Raw genomic sequence first — 19,224 nt, 5'->3', positions numbered from 1 at the left:
CGTTGTCAGCTCCGGTGTCAGAAAATAACGAGTAAGAACTCGTTGGATTTGTATGCTCCTGAAGAATTACTCCTGTAAAATTTCATAATTTTTGGGTGAGCGGGTGAGGAGATATGGATTTTTGAGTGACCGCCTATCGCTGGAATGTTTCTCTGTGAAACCAGAAACTGAACCAGATTCCGGCGACAGGCGTTGTCAGTTCCGGTGTTGGAAAATGTCGAGCAAGAGCTCGTTGGATTCATCTGGTTCTGAAATTATCCCTTTAAAATTTCATAATTTTTGAAGAAACCGATAAATATATATGAATTTTTGAATGACCGCTATCACTAGAGTGCTTTCTGCGACGGTTGAAAAACCATCGACAGAACAGTTGTCTTCTGTTTCTACCATTGTCAAATTCAACTGATGGGCAGATTTGGGATTTGATCCTAAGTCCCTCGGGGTCCTTCCTACCAATCTAATTGTGAGTATTTGTAGCCTAAAAGGGGTTTTTCTTATATTTGTTTGCAATTTCGATGGAAAAACATAATGTTATGCATTATTGGTATGTGGTACCCTTAATTTTAATTAAAATTTCAGAAAAAAGGTTTTGAATTCTCTTGTTTCTATATGATGTTCACAATATTATTATTTAAGATTTTTGAACGTGATAAACTGTGTATTGATGCATGTCTATTCGACTTTGCTTTGTTGCCAATAAATTAAGTTATAAAATGGCTTATTGCTTTTGTTTGAGAAACCGAGTCTGTGGGTGGTTTCTGTGAGAGGTAATAGACGATGTCTAGTGATGATAAATCCTCACATTCGAATTTCGAATGTGAAACATAGACTGTGTATTCATTGGTATATGCGAGTGCGAGCTTGTGTTTTGCCCAGTGTTTGGTTTCGTCCTAAGAGGTAGTGGTGCGCGTGAGCTCACCGTTGTCGTACACTCATCTGTCTGCACTGGAGGGCCCACAGGGTATTGGGCGGCACAAGGGCCTGAGATTTTGTTGTTTTTGTTGGAGAGCAAGGTGTCTCCTGGTCCCTCACTCCGAGTGCTTAGAGGGGCCAGTCTACCACTTCGGGTAACACCGTAGTTGGACCCTGCTGCTGTAGTGGCGATCTGGGATATCTCAGGAGGCTTCACTGTAGGTTACCATCGATCTGTTGAATCGCCTGGTGAAGATATATTTTGTTTTGCCTGTGAGTTGTGCCAACGTAGTTTTTTGTTATCGCTCGACACGATGACCATACTCATTGTAATAATATGTCACGGTTGGAAGTCTACGAATATTTGGAGGTTGTGCATACCTCGTTTTTGATGATGATACGTAACTCTAATGTGTGTTAAGATTTGCTAACTTATGACTTTTGACCATAAGGTCCCTTATGAATTATGAATTTGTGTGACGAGACCAAATAGTACTTTGTGGGGCCATGTTCCATTCATGATTGGATTTTCCCATAGTCAGAGGAACTCTGACTCTTTCTTTCTATCTCTACAGGTAGTTCTTGAGAGAGTTTGGCTCATGTAGTGACGACCTCAGTCTTGTGACGGACAGATATTGGCAATCTGGACACTGCGTCGGTTTTGAGATTTGTGGTTATTTTAGTTGTTTGGGTCCAAGAGTTTTATGGTTGAAATAAATCAGACTATCTTTTAATGCAGTGTATTTGATTTGGTTTTGGTCATGACTCAATGTTACTTCCGCTATTATTTATTATATATAAAAAAAAATTGGTGTCAAAAACTTGGGTTGTGACAATGAATGGTTTCTCTCAGACCTATGGAGGACAACTTCGTAAAACAGAGACAAGGAAGAATGAAATGGTTAAAATTCCTTAAGAAAGAAAAGTAGCTTTGCATTCCAAAACACTTCTCAGGGAGGCCCCATCAGAACTTCCAGGATAGTTACTCTGGAATTGGGGCAATTGACTCCAGCCCATGGAGCACCACAAGTATCTGACCCCTCCCAGTTTGGTGGTGTTCCAAGCCACTGAGCCTTGAGAGAATGAAGCCCTGCAGCTGCAACAGAATTCGAAAGCTAGAAAATGTAAGTTGACAAAAAGTTGGTAGCTCCAATAAAGAAAGATCTTAGACTCTTTATTTGAATGTAGCGATTCCAGAAACATTGCTTTTGACCGCTTCAAGTACAAGGAATTTATTTGTACACTTATCATGTTTGAATTGTCAGAAGCTTGGTGTGCAATAGAAGTATAAAGCCTAACTTTTGTTGCCTTCACATGTTTCTTATCTATTCGACAAAAAGACTCCAGCAACAGCTGAAAATAATAAGGATTGCTTTAGGATACAAGATATCACAGCCGTGAAAGTAGAAAACCATTTTTATTAAGGGGCCGTCTGATGGCTGGAAATATGGAAACGAAAAAAAAAATCTAGAAAAAAATTTCTGGAATTGAGGAATAAGAAATAAAATTTCATATTTTCAAAACCAGCTTGTGTTTGTTAAAGTGGAAATATTTTTCTGAAAAGAAATTTCTTAGTTTGGTAGAAATGGTGAAGAAGAAGGGAAGGAGAGAGGAGGAAGAAGGGAGCCAGGAAGGAAGAAGGGAGCGAGAGAGGAAGAAGGGAAGGGAAAGGAGGAGGAATATCTTAAGCTGGAATTGTCAAGGTTGGAAAATATAAGAAGAGAACAAATTTATGTTAAAAATCATTACTTCACACTGATGCGGACTTGTCTGTCTGTCTCCTACTCAATCCACGATAGAATTTTCTTCGAGGCTTGACCTGTCTCCTGGTCCTCTAACTCGTCATGGTTTTTCAAACTCAAAAGATTATGTTGGGGCCATTCCTGAATGGAAGAATCACTCTTTTTGAACGTAGCCAATAGTCTGCTAGGCGATTGGAAGAGTCATATAGATGTACTTGGAGTTGAAAATTCTGAAGCTGGTTCTTTACGTGCACACAATCATCAAAATACCCCTCATAAAGCGAAAAAGAAGGTTTTGAAACAGAAAAAATTGAGATTATAAAAAAGTAAACAGACAAACATATACATTGATCATCAAAAAATTGTAAAATACCCCCAACCCTTCTATTGAAGGTGTATATTTGTTGCCTGCATATAATTGTGCACATAACACGATCTGAGAAAATTCTGGCTAGCTAAAGGACACCACTTATAAACTTTTTAAATTTTAAGAGATACCAAAAGACAAATGAAAAAAATTAATTAAAAATATCAATATAAAAATAAAAAGTTTTTTAGAGTTCGTATAAGCAATTTTCTACACGTAACCCACCCCTGCCTCTGCCCAAGTTCTGCTCGCCAAGCTATGCAAGGATCAAACTCCCCGTCAGTCCTCAATTTTTCTTCTTGTCAAACATCTAACTGTTTTTGGTCAATTGCTCCTTCATTTTAGAGGTTAAAGATTAAAAAGAAAACGATTTCGTTTGGCATAGTCACAGTTTCATTCATTTGTGCTTCCACCAATTGTTTCTTTTATCCTCAACAGCACAAATTTAAGCTTTCAGTCTAAATTTCACAGTGCAGGTGCGGTGAATATGACATGGAAACGTCTTTTTCTGTCTTTAATAACAGTGAGGAGCCACATATGAGCCCGGAAAGAAAGGTCCCCTGACTCAATTTTTTTTTTGGTGCCTCTTCATGAACTAAACTTTGTATATTTGTGACTCTTCTTGTAATTCTGGCGCTCCACTTTTTACATGGATAAAATAAAATCTTTTAAAAGTAGGGCAACTTTTACAAGTAGGAATTTCAATATATTGATTTGGATCATCTGACGGAACCACTGCAAAAATTTCGTATATAAACAAAAATTTAATATCTTTAAGAAACGGAGTTGGGTTTGGATTTACTAAATGAGAACTGGTTGGAGTTGGATTCAGATATATATAAATGGCCCATCAAATTCAGATGAGATTTAGTTTTAAATAATATAATATCATCAATGCTTAGTTCAAATTTGGAATTCAAATTGAAATTCGGATATGAATGTAAAAATAAAATTTGGATTGTGAAAGCATATTTCAGATTCAGATATGACATTTCTTTATTCACATTCAAATATGAATAGGATATCCGAAAAAAAGTGGATATTGATAAAGCAATATCTGATTTGAATCAAATCTATTGACAGCCCTGTATAAAAAATCTTGGCTTGGGCGGAGTTTGTAATCGTCCAGCTGTTTGTGCACAGTAACAACAACAATGAAAGTATTATAGCAATGATAAAGGTTGAGGAAGATTGAATGAACAGATTTGATTTGCACATGCGGGAGAGCTTGGCTTTGAACAAGTGCGTGAATGCAACCTGTGGTCTGCAATGGAGGATGTTCATTCAATGCCGGCAATCAAATTACGCAAGCTTCAAGGCCAAACAGTCTACACGCGCGCTTATCTCCATCTCTGCAGATTGGAAGTTCAGCAACAATGCGGCGGCGGCAGAGGTATGTGGCTTACTCTCTGTCTCAGTAGATGAATTAATTTGGATATGGAGGCTGGAGGGCCCGTGATGCTAACTGAGATCCCTTAACAGTTCATGGAGCCCGCATCCACTTAATGCGATTTGTATACTCTTCTGTGCAAAAATTATGATGGGAAAAGGAAAGGGAGCCTGCCATCCCCTTCAGTCTCATCGGAATAGGACTTCTCATTTAATGAATAAATCCAAAGGAGCAGTGAACCGTCCTTATTAAAATTTTCAATTTTAGATATCAGAATGCTCGATTAAAAATGTCAATCAATCATATTCGAATTGGATATACTCTTAAATGTATCTGCTTTTTCGGATATTCACAGTTTGAATTCGAATATGAATAAGCTAAAGTCATATTTGAATTCGAATCTGATTTTTATATTCATACCTAAATCCCATCAGATGTCATTTCCTTAAAACCGAATCCGATCTGATTTTTAAATCACATATTAAATTCTTTCATATCCGATTTTTTCGAAAGTGTTCGGTCAAATATCCAATCCAAATTAGATATATTGACATCCCTACACCGATCGCATGATTCAATCTTGTTTATCTAAAATGAGTATATGGCATATGGTTAAGTACCACAGGTTTGGCTTTTGCATTGAATAGATCCAACAAAGAAAAAATTAATTGGATGCATATGACGGTTGGGGCTGGATTTAATGCTTTATTGTGGTTTAATATAAATTAAAATGCCTGTGACAGTGAGAGTTAGGATTAGGGTGCATTAACTCAATTTAATGCTGGGATAATGATGGTCAAAGGCGTGGAATATACAAATATATAATTCTTGCTCTATAGTCAGTGGGGCTTAAAACTGTATTTTTAGAATCAGAAATGAAGCCAGCCAAGCAATAAAGGTCGGTTTGTTTTCAATTCATAAAGGTTCTATATAACTCATGAAATTCAACAAGGGGCACCTTGTTTGTGCTTTAGAAAAATTTTCATGCACAGATCTAAATCGACTACCCAAGAGCGAATTTTCAGGTTCTGAGTTTATGGAGGTTCCATAAATTGAGTCAAAGTTTTTTTAAGGTAGGGTAATTTTTTTTTTTTTTGGAAAAAGAGTATCCAAACTTGGAGTCTTACAGGTAATTGCATATGCGAGTGCGACAATATGTCAAACCCCTAAAGTTCTTCAATTCTAAGAAGTAGTAATAGATCATACTTACATAATTGAGATTTTAAAAAAGATCTTTATTTTTCATTTAACAAATACAGTTTTAAGATATGTAGATAGTTTGCTAACAAGATATGAGAGAAGTGCAATATGGAGACTGTGATGCCTGCACTTCCTTTTAATATAGTCATGACTTTTGCATTCAAAAATTCATCATTAAAGAAATTTCCCAGAAAGCTATATATATATATATATATATATACATAGCTAACTTAAGATTTTAAGCAACACAGATTACTATTTACATTCATGAAATATAAATTATTAAGCAAGCAATGCCAAAATAGAACATAAAAGCAGAGTCTTAATCGCTCACCAGTCTTAGGCACGTAAGTAATAACAGTCATAACAACTGCATTCCCAACAACGAACAGTACCTGGTAGATGAGAAGGTACGTGAACATGCTATTTTGGTTCAATTGTTTTCGAGAATGTGTAGACATCACTGCTACTGAAGGTATGGCTCTCTGTCCCACTGATAGAGAGTGGATAATTGTATCCATGATGAAGATCGCTTGATGTGGATTCAAGAAAAGATGATATGGCCGTTGCAGGGTTCATGTCCATCGCCTTCAGCAAAATGTTTTCCAGTTCCATTACGATCGTTCGCATGCTTGGCCGGTTAACTCCTGTCTGCTCAACGCACCTCAAGGCTAAATCCACAAATTTCTCGAATCCAATAAGAGCACCTTCTTTCTTGATGGCTGGATCCAGTAGGTCTTCGAGGCCATAGAGTTCTTTGGATCTATCCATGGCTAATTGAAGCTCACGGACGAGGTACTTGCCCCTCTCGATTGGTTTCTTCCCTGTTATCAGCTCCATCATGACCACGCCGAAGCTGTACACATCTATCTTCTCCGTCAGCTTCTGAGTTGTATAATACTCAGGATCCAGGTACCCCTGCAGTGAGGTCACACAGCCACATGCACAGATGTCATCATTAGTGGTTTATTTATAAGTTTGGAATGCTTTTCTTGATTTGGGCTTTTCAATTTTGTTCTCTGAAACCCACATAGCAGAAAGCATGTGATTAATTGGCCAATTTCAAGTATGGATGTGTTCTAAGTCAATAAAAAATCAAGCACCTAGAGGCTGGTAAATCGTAAATCTTCTTTGTTTTCCCCTTTCCGGTAAAATGATTGAGCCTGAAGCAACAAAAACTTTAATAAATGTGCAATGCAGACACTTTTGAAGTAAGAATAAAAAGAAAGCCCTTCGAAAACGCTTATCCGAAGTAGTAAACGAGTTTGGAACATAAAAAACAGCTGAAAAGACACAAATTTTCTTGAATGTGTGCATAATACAAGCATATATTCATATTATCCATGCCGACATCTCTGTTCGTCCACCATAAAATTAGGAACCACATGATAAACCAGCGAGACTCACCAGGGTGCCCTTAACTTGACCGGAGATATGCACTTTGGCAACGTTCGGGACGAGCTTTGATAGACCAAGATCTGCAACCTTTGCAGTCAGGTCCTCATCAAGAAGAATGTTTGCGGACTTCACGTCCCTGTGAATGATTGGAGGATTTGCATGCTCATGAAGATAAGCTAGTCCTGTAGCTGAGTCCAGAGAAACTTGAAGCCGCTTATGCCAGTCAAGTTGTATCTTACTTTTTCCTGTTCATTTACAAGAGATTGATGTTAGAACTTCAGAGAGAAATGGCATTACCAAGAAAAAAAAAAATTACATGTCTAAACTCGTGCTGTTATACCAGACAAGCAATCTGTTAAGGTCCCGTTAGCAATAAATTCATAAACCAGCATCTGTTCGCCCTTGTCAAAACAGAAACCCACAAGGCTAACTAGATTTTTGTGATGAACTCTTGATAGCAGCTCAATTTCAGTCTTGAACTCGAGTCCACCTTGCATGACTCCATTTTTAGCTCTCTTGATTGCTACGATCTCACCGCTAGGAAGTATCCCCTTGTAAACCTGCAAAAATTTGTTGACGACGAATAAGGTATTGGAAGGACTACTGCACAAGCTAAACCAGACAAGGAATAGGCTTTACTTGGCCAAAGCCACCGACTCCAATTATGTTGCCTTCGGAGAAATTGTTTGTGAATTTCTTGATCTCTTCGTACAAAAAACAACTAGCTCCTTTTATTTCTGGTTCTGGACCACTGCCTTTGGTGCTCGTGTTTCTCCAGGATGCTGAAATTGAACAAAAGGCGAAAGTTTCTTATAGTTAAAACTAATAAGACCAAAATCTTTCATATGCATATGAGACGGCTCACTTTCTGGGTCCATATACAAGCAATCGGATCAGAAAGACGGGAAACATGGAACCCACCAAAAGGTCTGCTTTGTAATGTGGCTCTTTCAGCACGCTTCTTTTGCCGGATGGCATAAATTCCTACTCCAACAAGTATGAAGATCAAAACAGAGCAACCAACTGCTATTCCAATGATTATGCTTGGACTGAGAGATCGCCGGCCAATTGGATCTGATACAACTCCATTGTCAGTACCAACACATACAGTAGAGGACAGGAGTTCGTAAAGTAGAATAGTCTATCCTTTCTCATGGTTATCAGGATCACGTACCTAGTAGAAATGGATAAAGATCTGACATGATGAAGCAGTATGGTCCAAATTCATGCGGTGGTTCAAAGTTTTGATTGCTCAGGAAAAACCCAATTTCAATGACTTCTTCCCTGGTAAACGACGTACCACTTGATGGGAAAAGTCGAAATTGCACATCTAGATGGTCGCAGTCATCAAACTCTGGCCTGGAAATGGACACGAAGCCCGGTGTCAGAAGAAGTTGTCTCCAGAGTTCCTCCTCCAGCGACTTGAAAATGGTACTATTGGACAAGTCTGAGAAGAAAACTGCCCTGAAATGCAGAACTCCAGTATAAGGATACGAACACGCACAGCTTTCTGGGTTAGGCATCATGCCACGTTTACATTCACGGCCACAATTTCTCGAGCTAGTTTCATATGGCGCTGGTTCCTGAATCTGTGTCTTGCAGGACCTCAAATCAGAACTGTAACAAACTGGATTCCCAGCAAGCCTGCAATTTTGCATGATCAGAAAAATGGCATGTTTGTGGGAGTTGGAAAAGGAAGTTCTGTTATATCCAATATTTTCATGTTATTCCTACCATATGCTGTTCGTGTAAGAATTTTCAGGCATCAACTTCGAGATATGATTGTTTTCCAAATCTACAAGCTGGAGCTGAGTGTTGATTCTTCCCAAAGTGAGTGTGCCATTGAATGAATTGTTCCTCAGCTTTCTGTACTTCAACAGAAGTAGACCAGATCAGAAAAAAAAAAAAAAACAGGTGTTTTGGTTGATTAGTCGGAAATACTTTGTTGACGTGTACTTGGTACTTACATAGTCTGAATTGAGGGTAGGTTGAACAGGGATTCCGGAACCGCTCCTTCGAGATCTCCATTTTCCATGATTCTATGCATATCATCAATGGATTATATGATGCAATGACAGGTTGGAAAATGTGAAAGCGATTAACAACTCACATTGTTGTCAGAGACTCCATCATTGTGAGCCATGGTGGTGCTAGTGATGCGTCAAAAGAATTGTTGCTTAAATCCCTGGTTTGAAGTGTAATCATAAAGTTGGGCATATGAAAACAGAGACATATATAAACTAAATTGAGAAGAGGCTTTCGGAGACTCATACAGATAACAAAGGTCTCCCATGTTGCCAAGATCAGGTATAGGACCAATCAAGCGGTTGCTTGCCAAATTCCTAAATAAACGATTGTATTTCAGAAGAAAATCAGAAGCTAACTGTAGAAATGTAACTTAAAAGTGGACACAGAAATTTACAGCATAAGAATGGAAGATAGATTGTTAAGGCTTCCAGGCACAGAACCACCGAGTTGGTTCCTATCAAGTCGACTGTAAAGAAAAAAGCCGAAGTTAGAAAACAGGAAAAAGGATAAACCAATTGCAGCATGAATTGAGGGGGCTGAACCAACTTGGCTATAAAATCATTGTTGAAAAGTACGGGTTGGACACTTACAGGATCTTGAGGCTTTGAACCAGCCCTATTGTTTCAGGAATTTCACCAGCGAAATTATTTGCATAAAATAGTCTTCAGAAGACAAACTAGTCAGTCCCAGAGCTCAAAGAAAGAAAAGACAACCTAGAGGTCAAAATAAATAAATAAAAAAAAAAGAGAGAGAAAAGGGCACATAAGGTGAAGTATAGGCTCTTTGCAGGGGTATGATGACACGATTAACTTACATGTGTGATAGGTTCATTTTTGAACTGAAAAGCTGCGGCGGTATGGAGCCTGAGAGCTGGTTATTACTTAAAATGCTACAACACCATATAAACATTTGGCTTAGGTAGTTCAGTTTTCAGCCGACACACTAATGTACTGTGGAAGGAGTAGTCCAACTTACAAATCATTTGCAGCAAAAAGCAAATCTAAACCAGGTTCACTACCAGATGAGATAGGTATAGATCCAGTGAGTTCATTGTATGCAAGGTCAAGCGTCCTAAGGTTCGAGAGCCTCCCCAGTGAAGCTGGTATGCTGCCACTTAAATGGTTATCATTCAGTGCCCTGGATGTGGAAAGAAGAGCACAGGCAAGTTATGAAGTGGGAAACCAAACGAGAATAAACAGACAACGTTTAAATTCCAAGTCCTTACAGAAGCGTTAACTTTCCCAGATTTCCTATTTCTGCAGGAATACTACCCTTGAAATCGCAGCCAGTCAGGATTCTGATACGACAAAAGGTTCAATCTTGATATCAGGGAGCAAAAGAGAGAGAGAGAGAAAGAGAGAGAGAGAGAGAGAGAGAGAGAGAGAGAGAGAGATGCTCTTACAGTGTTTCAAGGTTGATTAGTTCTCCTATACTTCGTGGAATTGGACCCGTCAGGTTGGGATTTGAAGACAAGTCCCTGCATCCAAGTAAACGGTTTATGAGCATGCAACGGCAACGAAATTGTGGAGGCAGATTAAGAACAAGGGAAGGGAATAGTAAGTATAGAATCTTGCAACCGCCAATCAAGTCAAGGACGATCAGACACATACAAGACTTTCAACTGAACGAGTGACCCAATGCCATCGATGGTTCCAATCAAATTCATGGAGGATAACTTCCTGAAACAGGGACCAAGAAGAATGAAATGGTTAAAATCCTTCGAGAAAGAAAAGTAGCTGTCAATTATCGAAACAAGGAGGCCTTATCAGAACTTACAGGAAAGTTATCCTGGAATTGGAGCAATTGACTCCATCCCAGGGAGCACCACAAGGGTCTGACGCCTCCCAGCTTGGTGGTGTTCCTTGCCACTGTGCCTTGAGAGAGAGAAGTGCCGCAGCTGCAACAGCATCCCAAACCAGTAAATAGAAGTTAACAAAGATTTGGTAGTTCAAATAAACGGAGATGTCAGAGCTGTTTATAGAAATTCCAGATATACATTTCAGTCGATGGCTTCATGTACAAGGAATCTATTGGCACACCTATCATGTTTGAATTCTCAAGAACATGGTATGCAACAGAAGTAAGCTCAACTTTTGTTGCTTTTACATGTTATTCTATCTGTTCGACAAAAAAAACTCCACCAACTCTGCAAAATAATATGAAATTGCTGCAGGATACGAGATATCACAACTGTGAAAGTAGAAAAACATTTTTCTTAAATACAGAAACGAGAAAGGTCTCTCCCTCTCCCTCTCTCTCTCTCTCTCGGCAGAGAGTCGTACCATCCTGCGGGTCTGTGTCAGCCAACGCTGCAGCAAAGCAGCTTGCGGCAAAGACAAGCAGCAACTTCAAGCGCATGCGAGGTATACGATCCATTGTAAAGAACCACAAACGAAAGAGAAGCACAAAGAGATGGCGGTGATGGAGTCCTTGAAACTCTGCAAGCAATATAAGCGTAAGCTATCTCCAACATCAACTGGACCTCATAAACGTTCGTTGAAATTTCAATCCATTGCATAATGCAGGTATCTGATGTGACCTTCTACCATCCCCTCAAACGTTCCTTTACACTGACCAATCGAAGGGCCTCCATGCGTTTCGGGGAGCCATCTCAAGCTAAAATAGTCATGGCCATGTTGGAAAATATAGCGAGATAACAAATTTACGTTAAAGACCATTATTTCACACTTGGTGCAGACTGCTTTGTGCTCTTAACTGGAAGGTCGTCTCTTCATCGCCTTCGTCCAGGACAGAATTTTCCTCGAGCCTTGACCTATCTTGTCTCGTATGAGCCATCATTTTACAAAGGATGATGACGATGGGGCCATTCATGGTGGAGGAAGATCGTCTTTTTTGAACGGAGACAAGTCGTCTGCTACGTATTACGAGGGGAGAAATTTATATGATATAGACGAATACAGGCCTAACCATAAAGGTCAATTCTGTGTATCTGTAGGGAGCAGGTCCTATCTGCAAGTTGAAGCAGGGGACGTAATTCTGAACTTTAGGGTCAAGGGAAAGGGAGGGGGCTTCGTTCTCCTTGGGTGTTACCGTGGTGGGATAACCTTCTTGCTCACTGAAATAAAACAGTGAAACCGACATGACAACAATGGACTTGAATCGATCAATAGGTTCCTCTCTCCCCTGTCCCTGTTGACAAACATTTAATTGGTTCAACATAAAACCATTTCTTTTATGCCGAACAACACAAAAATCTAGACTGCCAGTACACATTCACAGAATATAACATAACATGGAAATCTTTCTACGTTCACTTTATATCAGTATCAGCACCACAGACGAGACAGAGGCCCTGCCAAAATCTCTATGTACATAACATAAATATTTGTCTGCCTATACGAAATTATCTTTGGAATACATCTGCCCCCTTCGAATATGAAATTCTTGCTCCTCCACCTTTCTGCTCTTCAAAAAACAGTTTGGTTTACATGTTTACAATTTATTTTCCACCATCTATTTCCTTGGAATTGACAGGCCAAGTGACTCCCATCAAATCTGATGAAGGATAAAGTTCAAGATCTTGAAGATGTTCCATCTAGTTCATGAGCTCTAGAGGAGTGAATTTGCATATGAAGGAGAGAAAAGTGCATAGATGGAACATGTGGGAGGGAGGGAAGATATTAATCGAATCCAAATAAGCAAGGGCTAGGCAGTTTTTGTCTGCATCTTTGGAGATTGGAAGTTGGCAGCCATATATGAGGGCATACTTGAATGGGTGGAATCTCGTGTCTCAAAATGCACTCGAAAAATAAATTTGAGACATCTTTTCTCAGGGTATCAAGCACGAGACTGAATATGTTTCATCCGTTCCATTTTTATCTCAGGCACCGGCGACGGACCGGTAGGAAACCATCAGGCATCAACAGCTTTTGGATAATTACCCAACCCACAAAAGACTTCTGTTAATTTCTTATTGGAGTCAAAGGATCGGAAGTTTGATCGACAAACAAATTTGTTCCATATGATTAGTAGTCAAAAAGATCGGGGGATATGGATCCAAAGCGGTCGACGCCGTGGGGCCAACCATCACCGTCGAACAGGCTGTCCAGGCCGATCCAGTCTTCAAAACGTCCCTCGGTCTCAATTCTGATAAGAGAGAAGAAAACTTTCGTGAGAATCGATTTCCATGACGGAAAACAACAGTTGAGGAAGATGCCGGACTGAATTTTCCGGTGAAAATGAGATGGGCAAAGCAAACTCCCTTTCATCGATCCCCAGCTCAAAAATCACCTGTTGCTTACTTGTTCGTTACGCCCGTATAAGCATCGAACTTGGTGACAGAAACTTGTTTTGACGATAAAGCATGAGACAAACAAGGTCGCAGTATGACCCGTAGTCGGATGCATGTGCATCTATGGAAGTTCCAAAGGATTTCTTTTTCACTGCTCGGATACTAGCGTTTGGAAGACGCTCAGAAAACTCAGTTTTATGAAAACAAGTTTTTTAAATAGTTGTTTGAAGATCAATTTTGGAAAACTGGTTTGTGTGTTTAGGTAATAGGACTAAAAACACGTAATTATCTCTTGCAAAACAAGTTTGAAATAGTATTTTAGAAGTAAAAACCAATTTTATACTTCCAAAAATTGGTTGAGTGTCATCCAAACGTCCCCTCAATTTCTTTATTTTTTTTTGCTTTGAAAATAATTCAATCCATTGAGATGTGTCTAACATAAATATACAGTTGCATGACAGTGAGAGTTAGGATTAGGTTACATTGACATTAATTCAATGTGGGGATGATGATGGTGCAAGGCATAGCTTCATTAGCTTTCAAAGTTGTAGGTCTCTAGTTCTATTTTTATGATAATGTTTTTGTATCTTAAGCTAAAAAGCGTGATACTTAAGTTACATGATGAAAAAAGTTACCTTGGGTTTTAATCCAATTATTTTTGTTTTTTCTTCTTTCATACTTATCAAATTGAAACATTTATTTCTCTAAACATAAATCTAAATACACCAAACACAAAGAGGTTTTGGAAATCTGAATTTTGTTTTCATTTCTTTTAACTCCTGAAATAAATTTATGAAAACTTCTTTTCAACTCCATATTTCCAATGCATCAAACGGCTTCGATATTTAAAATAAAAATATTAAAACATAAAAATAAAATATGAATATATTATGATAGACGACCGGAGCCCTTATTTTATTTTGAATTGCTAATTGGGTTTGACAGAAGTCCACCGCAGAAGAGACAGTCATGCCGGCACTTCGTTTGAAGGTAGCAATGACTTTTGCAAGTCAATCAAAGCGCGTCGTGCCTACAATTGGGGGCGATATTTTTAAGGGAAATTTTATTTTAGATGCTATTTTGTTTCTTAATAAAAAAAAAACATTGCTTTATAATTTCTTAATTCAGTTTTTTTCCTTTTTTTTTTAGGGTTTTCAGTCAGAAATTGTCCACACACAAAAGAAAAGAAATATTTGATCGCTTTGGATATAAGATTTCAATTTTATGGGAGAGGGCTACCACAATTGGCGGAAATCTGAAGACCGTGGATCTGGATCTTATGGTTTTTACACCATAATTTGGATCCCGAATCTTTCACCTAATGTAGAGGTTGGAATATGAGATTCAAGGTTACCAAACACGGACAAAGAATTCGAAAGAAAACTTGTGATGATAAACCCTCGACTAGCAAGACTGTGATATTGTAAAAATTGAGATGTAATTTATGTTTTTTTTTTTTCACTAGATTTATGTGAAAAAATATGGTCCTTTTTCCTTGATCCTATTATTATTATTAAGAAAAGAAAAACTTTTTCTGGACCACTCCCCTTTACACGACTTTATATGCTGAAAGTATATCGATATTGTTTGTTGGTAAAAATTAAAATCTGTGAGATCCGCTACTTGTTGCGAGTTACACCTGGATCCTGTTGAGAGGGACGCTTCTTATCCCTTCAAAATTCAGTATGCCTCGTTTAAATCTGGTTGGTGCCATTAATTAACGAGCTCAAGCTGCTGCTATGGCCTCATTCAATTCATCCCGATACTTTGAGCACCGACATTTAAGACTTCTCGTTTAAGTCAATGTAAAGAGTTGATTTTTGATCTCTTCTTCTTCATCTTTTTTTTTTTTTGGTTTGTTTTTGGATGGAGGCTGAAATCGTATCGACATTTGGGTTTCAGCTCTCAATTAAACAGTAGCTCTTTATATTCACTGGATTATGCATATGAAAGCGAGTGGCTTAGATGATGTACTTCGATTGAATGTTCATCTCATGGAATGAAATGATCGATGGCTATGCTCAAGTCGGTGATCTTCATGGAGCAGTGAAACTATTTAAGAAAATGAAACATACCGTATGTGTGAGTGTTTAACAGCTTTTGATTTAAAAAAGTTGTTATATAACTACATTCCAAATTCTTTCCATATTGAAGTATATTATAATCCAAGCTCAACAAACATGCTCTGCCTTTTGGAATGAGGATGCAAATCCCCATTCTAATGGATTGCAGGATTAAAATCATAAGATTTTGATAAAAGTTAGATCCACAAACACCTCAACGCGCTTATCTGCCGACAAATATCCAGAATTTAGTTGGGGCTCAAAGCGGCAGCGAATTCTAGATCCCGAAAGTTCCCCATATGGGGGACGGGGACGGGGACGAAGAGGTTAGGCCTTGGCCCCGTTTGGAAAGTCGGGGGCTCTCAACAATAAGAAAGAAAAGCAAACCGCGTAAAAGATATTAAAAAGGAACAAAGGAAGCGGAGAAAAACTCGAGGGTGGATCTGTCGTGGAGCGTAATCGTAAAACAAGAACGTGGTTTCCCGTATCTTCTTCTGTATGTTTTCGCGTCAGAAGACATGCCCTTCCTCTCTTGGTTGCCGTTCGATCGAGCGTCGACTCTGATGGGCGGTGGTGAATCGTCGGTGCAGTTGTTTTGAATGAACTCCCTCCCTCAGTTCCTTCCTTCCTCTCTCTCAAATCTCTTCTCTCTTTCCTGAGATCTCTCACAAATCTTCTTCATCGCCATCCCTCTCTCTAGCCCTCCCTCCCTTCCGCAGTCGCGATCTCCTCGATGTGAGCCCTCATCGACTAGTCCAGGTACTCTTTCTTTCTCTCTCTCTTTCTGCGTCGCTGCGAATTGGGGCAGTCGTTTTGTGGGCTGATGAGTGACCGAAAATCTTAGTTTTGTTTTGGGTATCGTTTGCCGGCAACAAGAGAAGTAGGTAGTCCTGTTATAGGAGGCCCCTGCATGGAAATCCATTTGGGGAGATTTGATTTCTTCGGAAGACCCACTGGCACATCTAGATTTTGTTCGTTCTGGGCGGAAATCTGACTCAGTATGTGGTCGACGGCAGCCGCCGGAAAATTATCTACGTGATTTCGATCTGTGACATGATAGCGGTGTTTTTCTTTTTCTTTGTTTCCTTTTTTTTTTTTTTTTGAAATAAGAATGGCTTGAGAAATCGACCGTCTTGCGTAGCAGGATGAGCGTATTATAGTAGTTGAATTCAAAAGTACGTTAATCTTTCACTGCGGCATGTTAATCGTAACAGAGTCTTTTGTATTAAGCGTGTAAACCCAACTTTTTGGTGTTTCGGCTTCTGGCTCTTCAGTATTTCAGCACTGGCTGAAGTACTCGGCGCCGGAAAATGCCGAATTCTGGATTGCACAGTAAGATTTGCAGGGAGCCGATCTAGAGTGTGACGGCTTGCGTCGCCCTAGATCTGGCATTTTTGAGTGTGTGCTTGCTTGCGTTGTTGAAGATCTATTACTCGATGTCAAACAATTGCCTTTTCTGATCCATCTTTCAGAAGCCACACGATACTTGGAAAGAAGAATGGCGGGTTTTGGCGTGATCCGCGTTGGTGCTCGATCGGTGGAGAGGGGTAGTGGACACGGCTTCTTCCGCGCCCTCTTCTCTTACAGAGTCTTCGTTACAGCCATGTTTTCTCTCCTTTTCCTCGCTTCTCTTTCTCTTCTCACCACCACGACCTCCACCACCACGATGCCGGATCCCGTTGGTCTCCTCAAGAATCCGAATCACCACCACCATCTACACGCCTATGTCAGTAGGACATTCCTCGCCCTCAAAACCGATCCGTTCAAGACTCGACTCGACTTGATTGTGAAGCAAGCCAACGATCACGTTGCCCTTGTTAACGCCTATGCTGCCTATGCTCGCAAACTCAAGCTCGAGAACACTAAGCAGGTCCGGCTCTTTGCCGAGCTCTCGCGAAATTTTTCAGATCTGCTCTCAAAACCATCTTATCGGGCTTTTCTGCAATCTGACAACGCCATTGAAGAAGAGACCCTACGCCAGTTTGAGAGAGACCTCAAGGAGCGGATCAAGATCACTCGGCAGATTATTGCCGACGCCAAAGAGTCTTTTGATAACCAGCTTAAGATCCAGAAACTCAAGGATACCATATTTGCTGTCAATGAGCAGCTAACCCGTGCGAAGAAACATGGGGTTTTCTCGAGCCTAATTGCTGCCAAGTCGATACCGAAGAGCCTGCATTGCCTCGCTATGAGATTGATGGAGGAACGAATCTCAAACCCAGAAAAGTACGTTGATTCAGGGCCCCCACCTCCTGAGTTGGAGAACCCCAATCTTTATCACTATGCTATTTTCTCAGATAATGTCATTGCGGCATCCGTGGTTGTGAATTCAGCAGTGAAGAATGCAAAGGATCCACGGAAACACGTTTTCCATGTTGTGACCGACAAGATGAACCTTCCTGCGATGCAGGTCTGGTTCAAAATGAGGCCCCTGAATGGTGCCCATGTTGAGGTCAAGGCAGTGGAGGACTACAAGTTTCTCAACTCATCTTATGTTCCAGTTCTGCGCCAGCTTGAGTCTGCGAATCTGCAAAGATTCTACTTTGAAAACAATGCACAGAATGCGACCAAGGACACTGCAAATATGAAATTCAGAAACCCGAAGTATCTTTCAATGCTGAATCATCTGCGGTTTTATCTGCCAGAAATGTACCCAAAGTTGCACAGAATCCTGTTTTTGGATGATGATGTGGTGGTGCAAAAGGACTTGACAGGCTTATGGAAGGTTGATATGGAAGGAAAGGTGAATGGGGCAGTAGAGACATGTTTCGGGTCATTCCATAGGTATGACAAATACATGAACTTCTCAAATCCCCTTATCAGGGACAGGTTTAATCCCAAGGCCTGTGCCTGGGCATATGGGATGAATTTCTTTGATCTTGATGCTTGGAGGAGGGAGAAATGTACGGAGCAGTACCATTACTGGCAGAATATGGTAAGATTGTAACTTGTTCATCTTTATATTGTTCCTTTTCTTTCCATGCTTTTCCAGGTAGGAAGGTGATAGAGACAACCTTTCTTTTCAGTTGTTTATAACGTATGTTCATTACTGTTGATTGTTGACATGCAGAATGAGAACCGAACACTCTGGAAATTAGGAACACTACCACCAGGATTGATCACTTTCTATTCGACAACAAAGCCGTTAGACAAGTCCTGGCATGTTCTTGGGCTTGGTTACAATCCTAGCATAAGCATGGATGAGATACAGAATGCTGCGGTGATACATTTCAATGGGAATATGAAACCTTGGCTTGACATTGGCATGGAACAATTTCAGCAGCTTTGGAAAAAACATGTAGACTACGATATGGAGTTTGTGCAAATGTGCAATTTTGGCCTTTAGAAAATAGAAATTCCACAGCCTCTGTCTCTTTTGGGAGGAAGCAATCCAGGGGATAGAGGATATCTTGGAAACTTTAGTTTGCTACAAGATAAGTGTACTCAGTCAGTTGCTATAGCTGTTTAATCACAGACGACGTATTTATTCATTCTAATGGAGTTGTTACTTGCTTTCTCCTTCCTCTCTTTTTTGCTTTTACTTAGTTTGATGCATGCCACCTATATTTGTCGGTCAATTTATCTACTCTGATTCAGCTTGGCATGCTGCCCGGCAGGATTACTAATTTGCATGATTAGGTGTCTCTATGAGCTACTACGGCTACCTGTGTGGAATTGAGATTCAGATCAGTCTTAGGCCAGACATTTTTAACATGGAAGATGTTTCTGTTTCTAGACATCTTTTTATGCATATTTTGCCCATTCCTTGTCTAAAGTCTATGATACTGTGAATAACTGAACTGCATATACCTGTGTAACAGAAAATAACCAATCTCTTTACCCTGTGATTCCAAAATCTTCACAAGTTCATG

General features: G+C 39.7%; 2 protein-coding genes across 2 annotated transcripts; one reads left to right on the top strand and one right to left on the bottom strand.

The window, feature by feature from the left end:
• Positions 1–5,847: 5,847 nt before the first annotated feature.
• LOC116250171 (leucine-rich repeat receptor protein kinase HPCA1-like) lies at positions 5,848–11,674 on the bottom strand. The gene is made up of 20 exons (XM_050076677.1): positions 11,577–11,674; positions 11,320–11,475; positions 10,814–10,934; positions 10,648–10,716; positions 10,440–10,514; positions 10,263–10,334; positions 10,013–10,174; positions 9,852–9,926; positions 9,628–9,699; positions 9,432–9,503; positions 9,283–9,351; positions 9,120–9,194; positions 8,977–9,048; positions 8,744–8,875; positions 8,184–8,653; positions 7,931–8,083; positions 7,649–7,791; positions 7,350–7,569; positions 7,019–7,254; positions 5,848–6,529 (listed from the first exon to the last, which is right to left on the bottom strand). The coding sequence occupies exons 1-20, from the start codon at positions 11,584–11,586 to the stop codon at positions 6,035–6,037; spliced, it is 2,949 nt and encodes a 982-aa protein (XP_049932634.1). The 5' UTR covers positions 11,587–11,674; the 3' UTR covers positions 5,848–6,034.
• A 4,089-nt stretch (positions 11,675–15,763) lies between these two features.
• On the top strand, positions 15,764–18,871 carry LOC116250172 (galacturonosyltransferase 8-like). Its single transcript, XM_031623643.2, has 3 exons — positions 15,764–16,111; positions 16,825–18,287; positions 18,423–18,871. The coding sequence occupies exons 2-3, from the start codon at positions 16,851–16,853 to the stop codon at positions 18,696–18,698; spliced, it is 1,713 nt and encodes a 570-aa protein (XP_031479503.1). The 5' UTR covers positions 15,764–16,111; positions 16,825–16,850; the 3' UTR covers positions 18,699–18,871.
• The last annotated feature ends 353 nt before the right edge of the window (positions 18,872–19,224 follow it).

This window comes from Nymphaea colorata, chromosome 3 (genome assembly GCF_008831285.2).
Source record: "Nymphaea colorata isolate Beijing-Zhang1983 chromosome 3, ASM883128v2, whole genome shotgun sequence".
In the NCBI taxonomy this organism is placed as follows: domain Eukaryota; kingdom Viridiplantae; phylum Streptophyta; class Magnoliopsida; order Nymphaeales; family Nymphaeaceae; genus Nymphaea; species Nymphaea colorata.
Note: the sequence above shows the minus strand (reverse complement) of the source record. Positions and strands in the feature narration are given on the sequence as shown.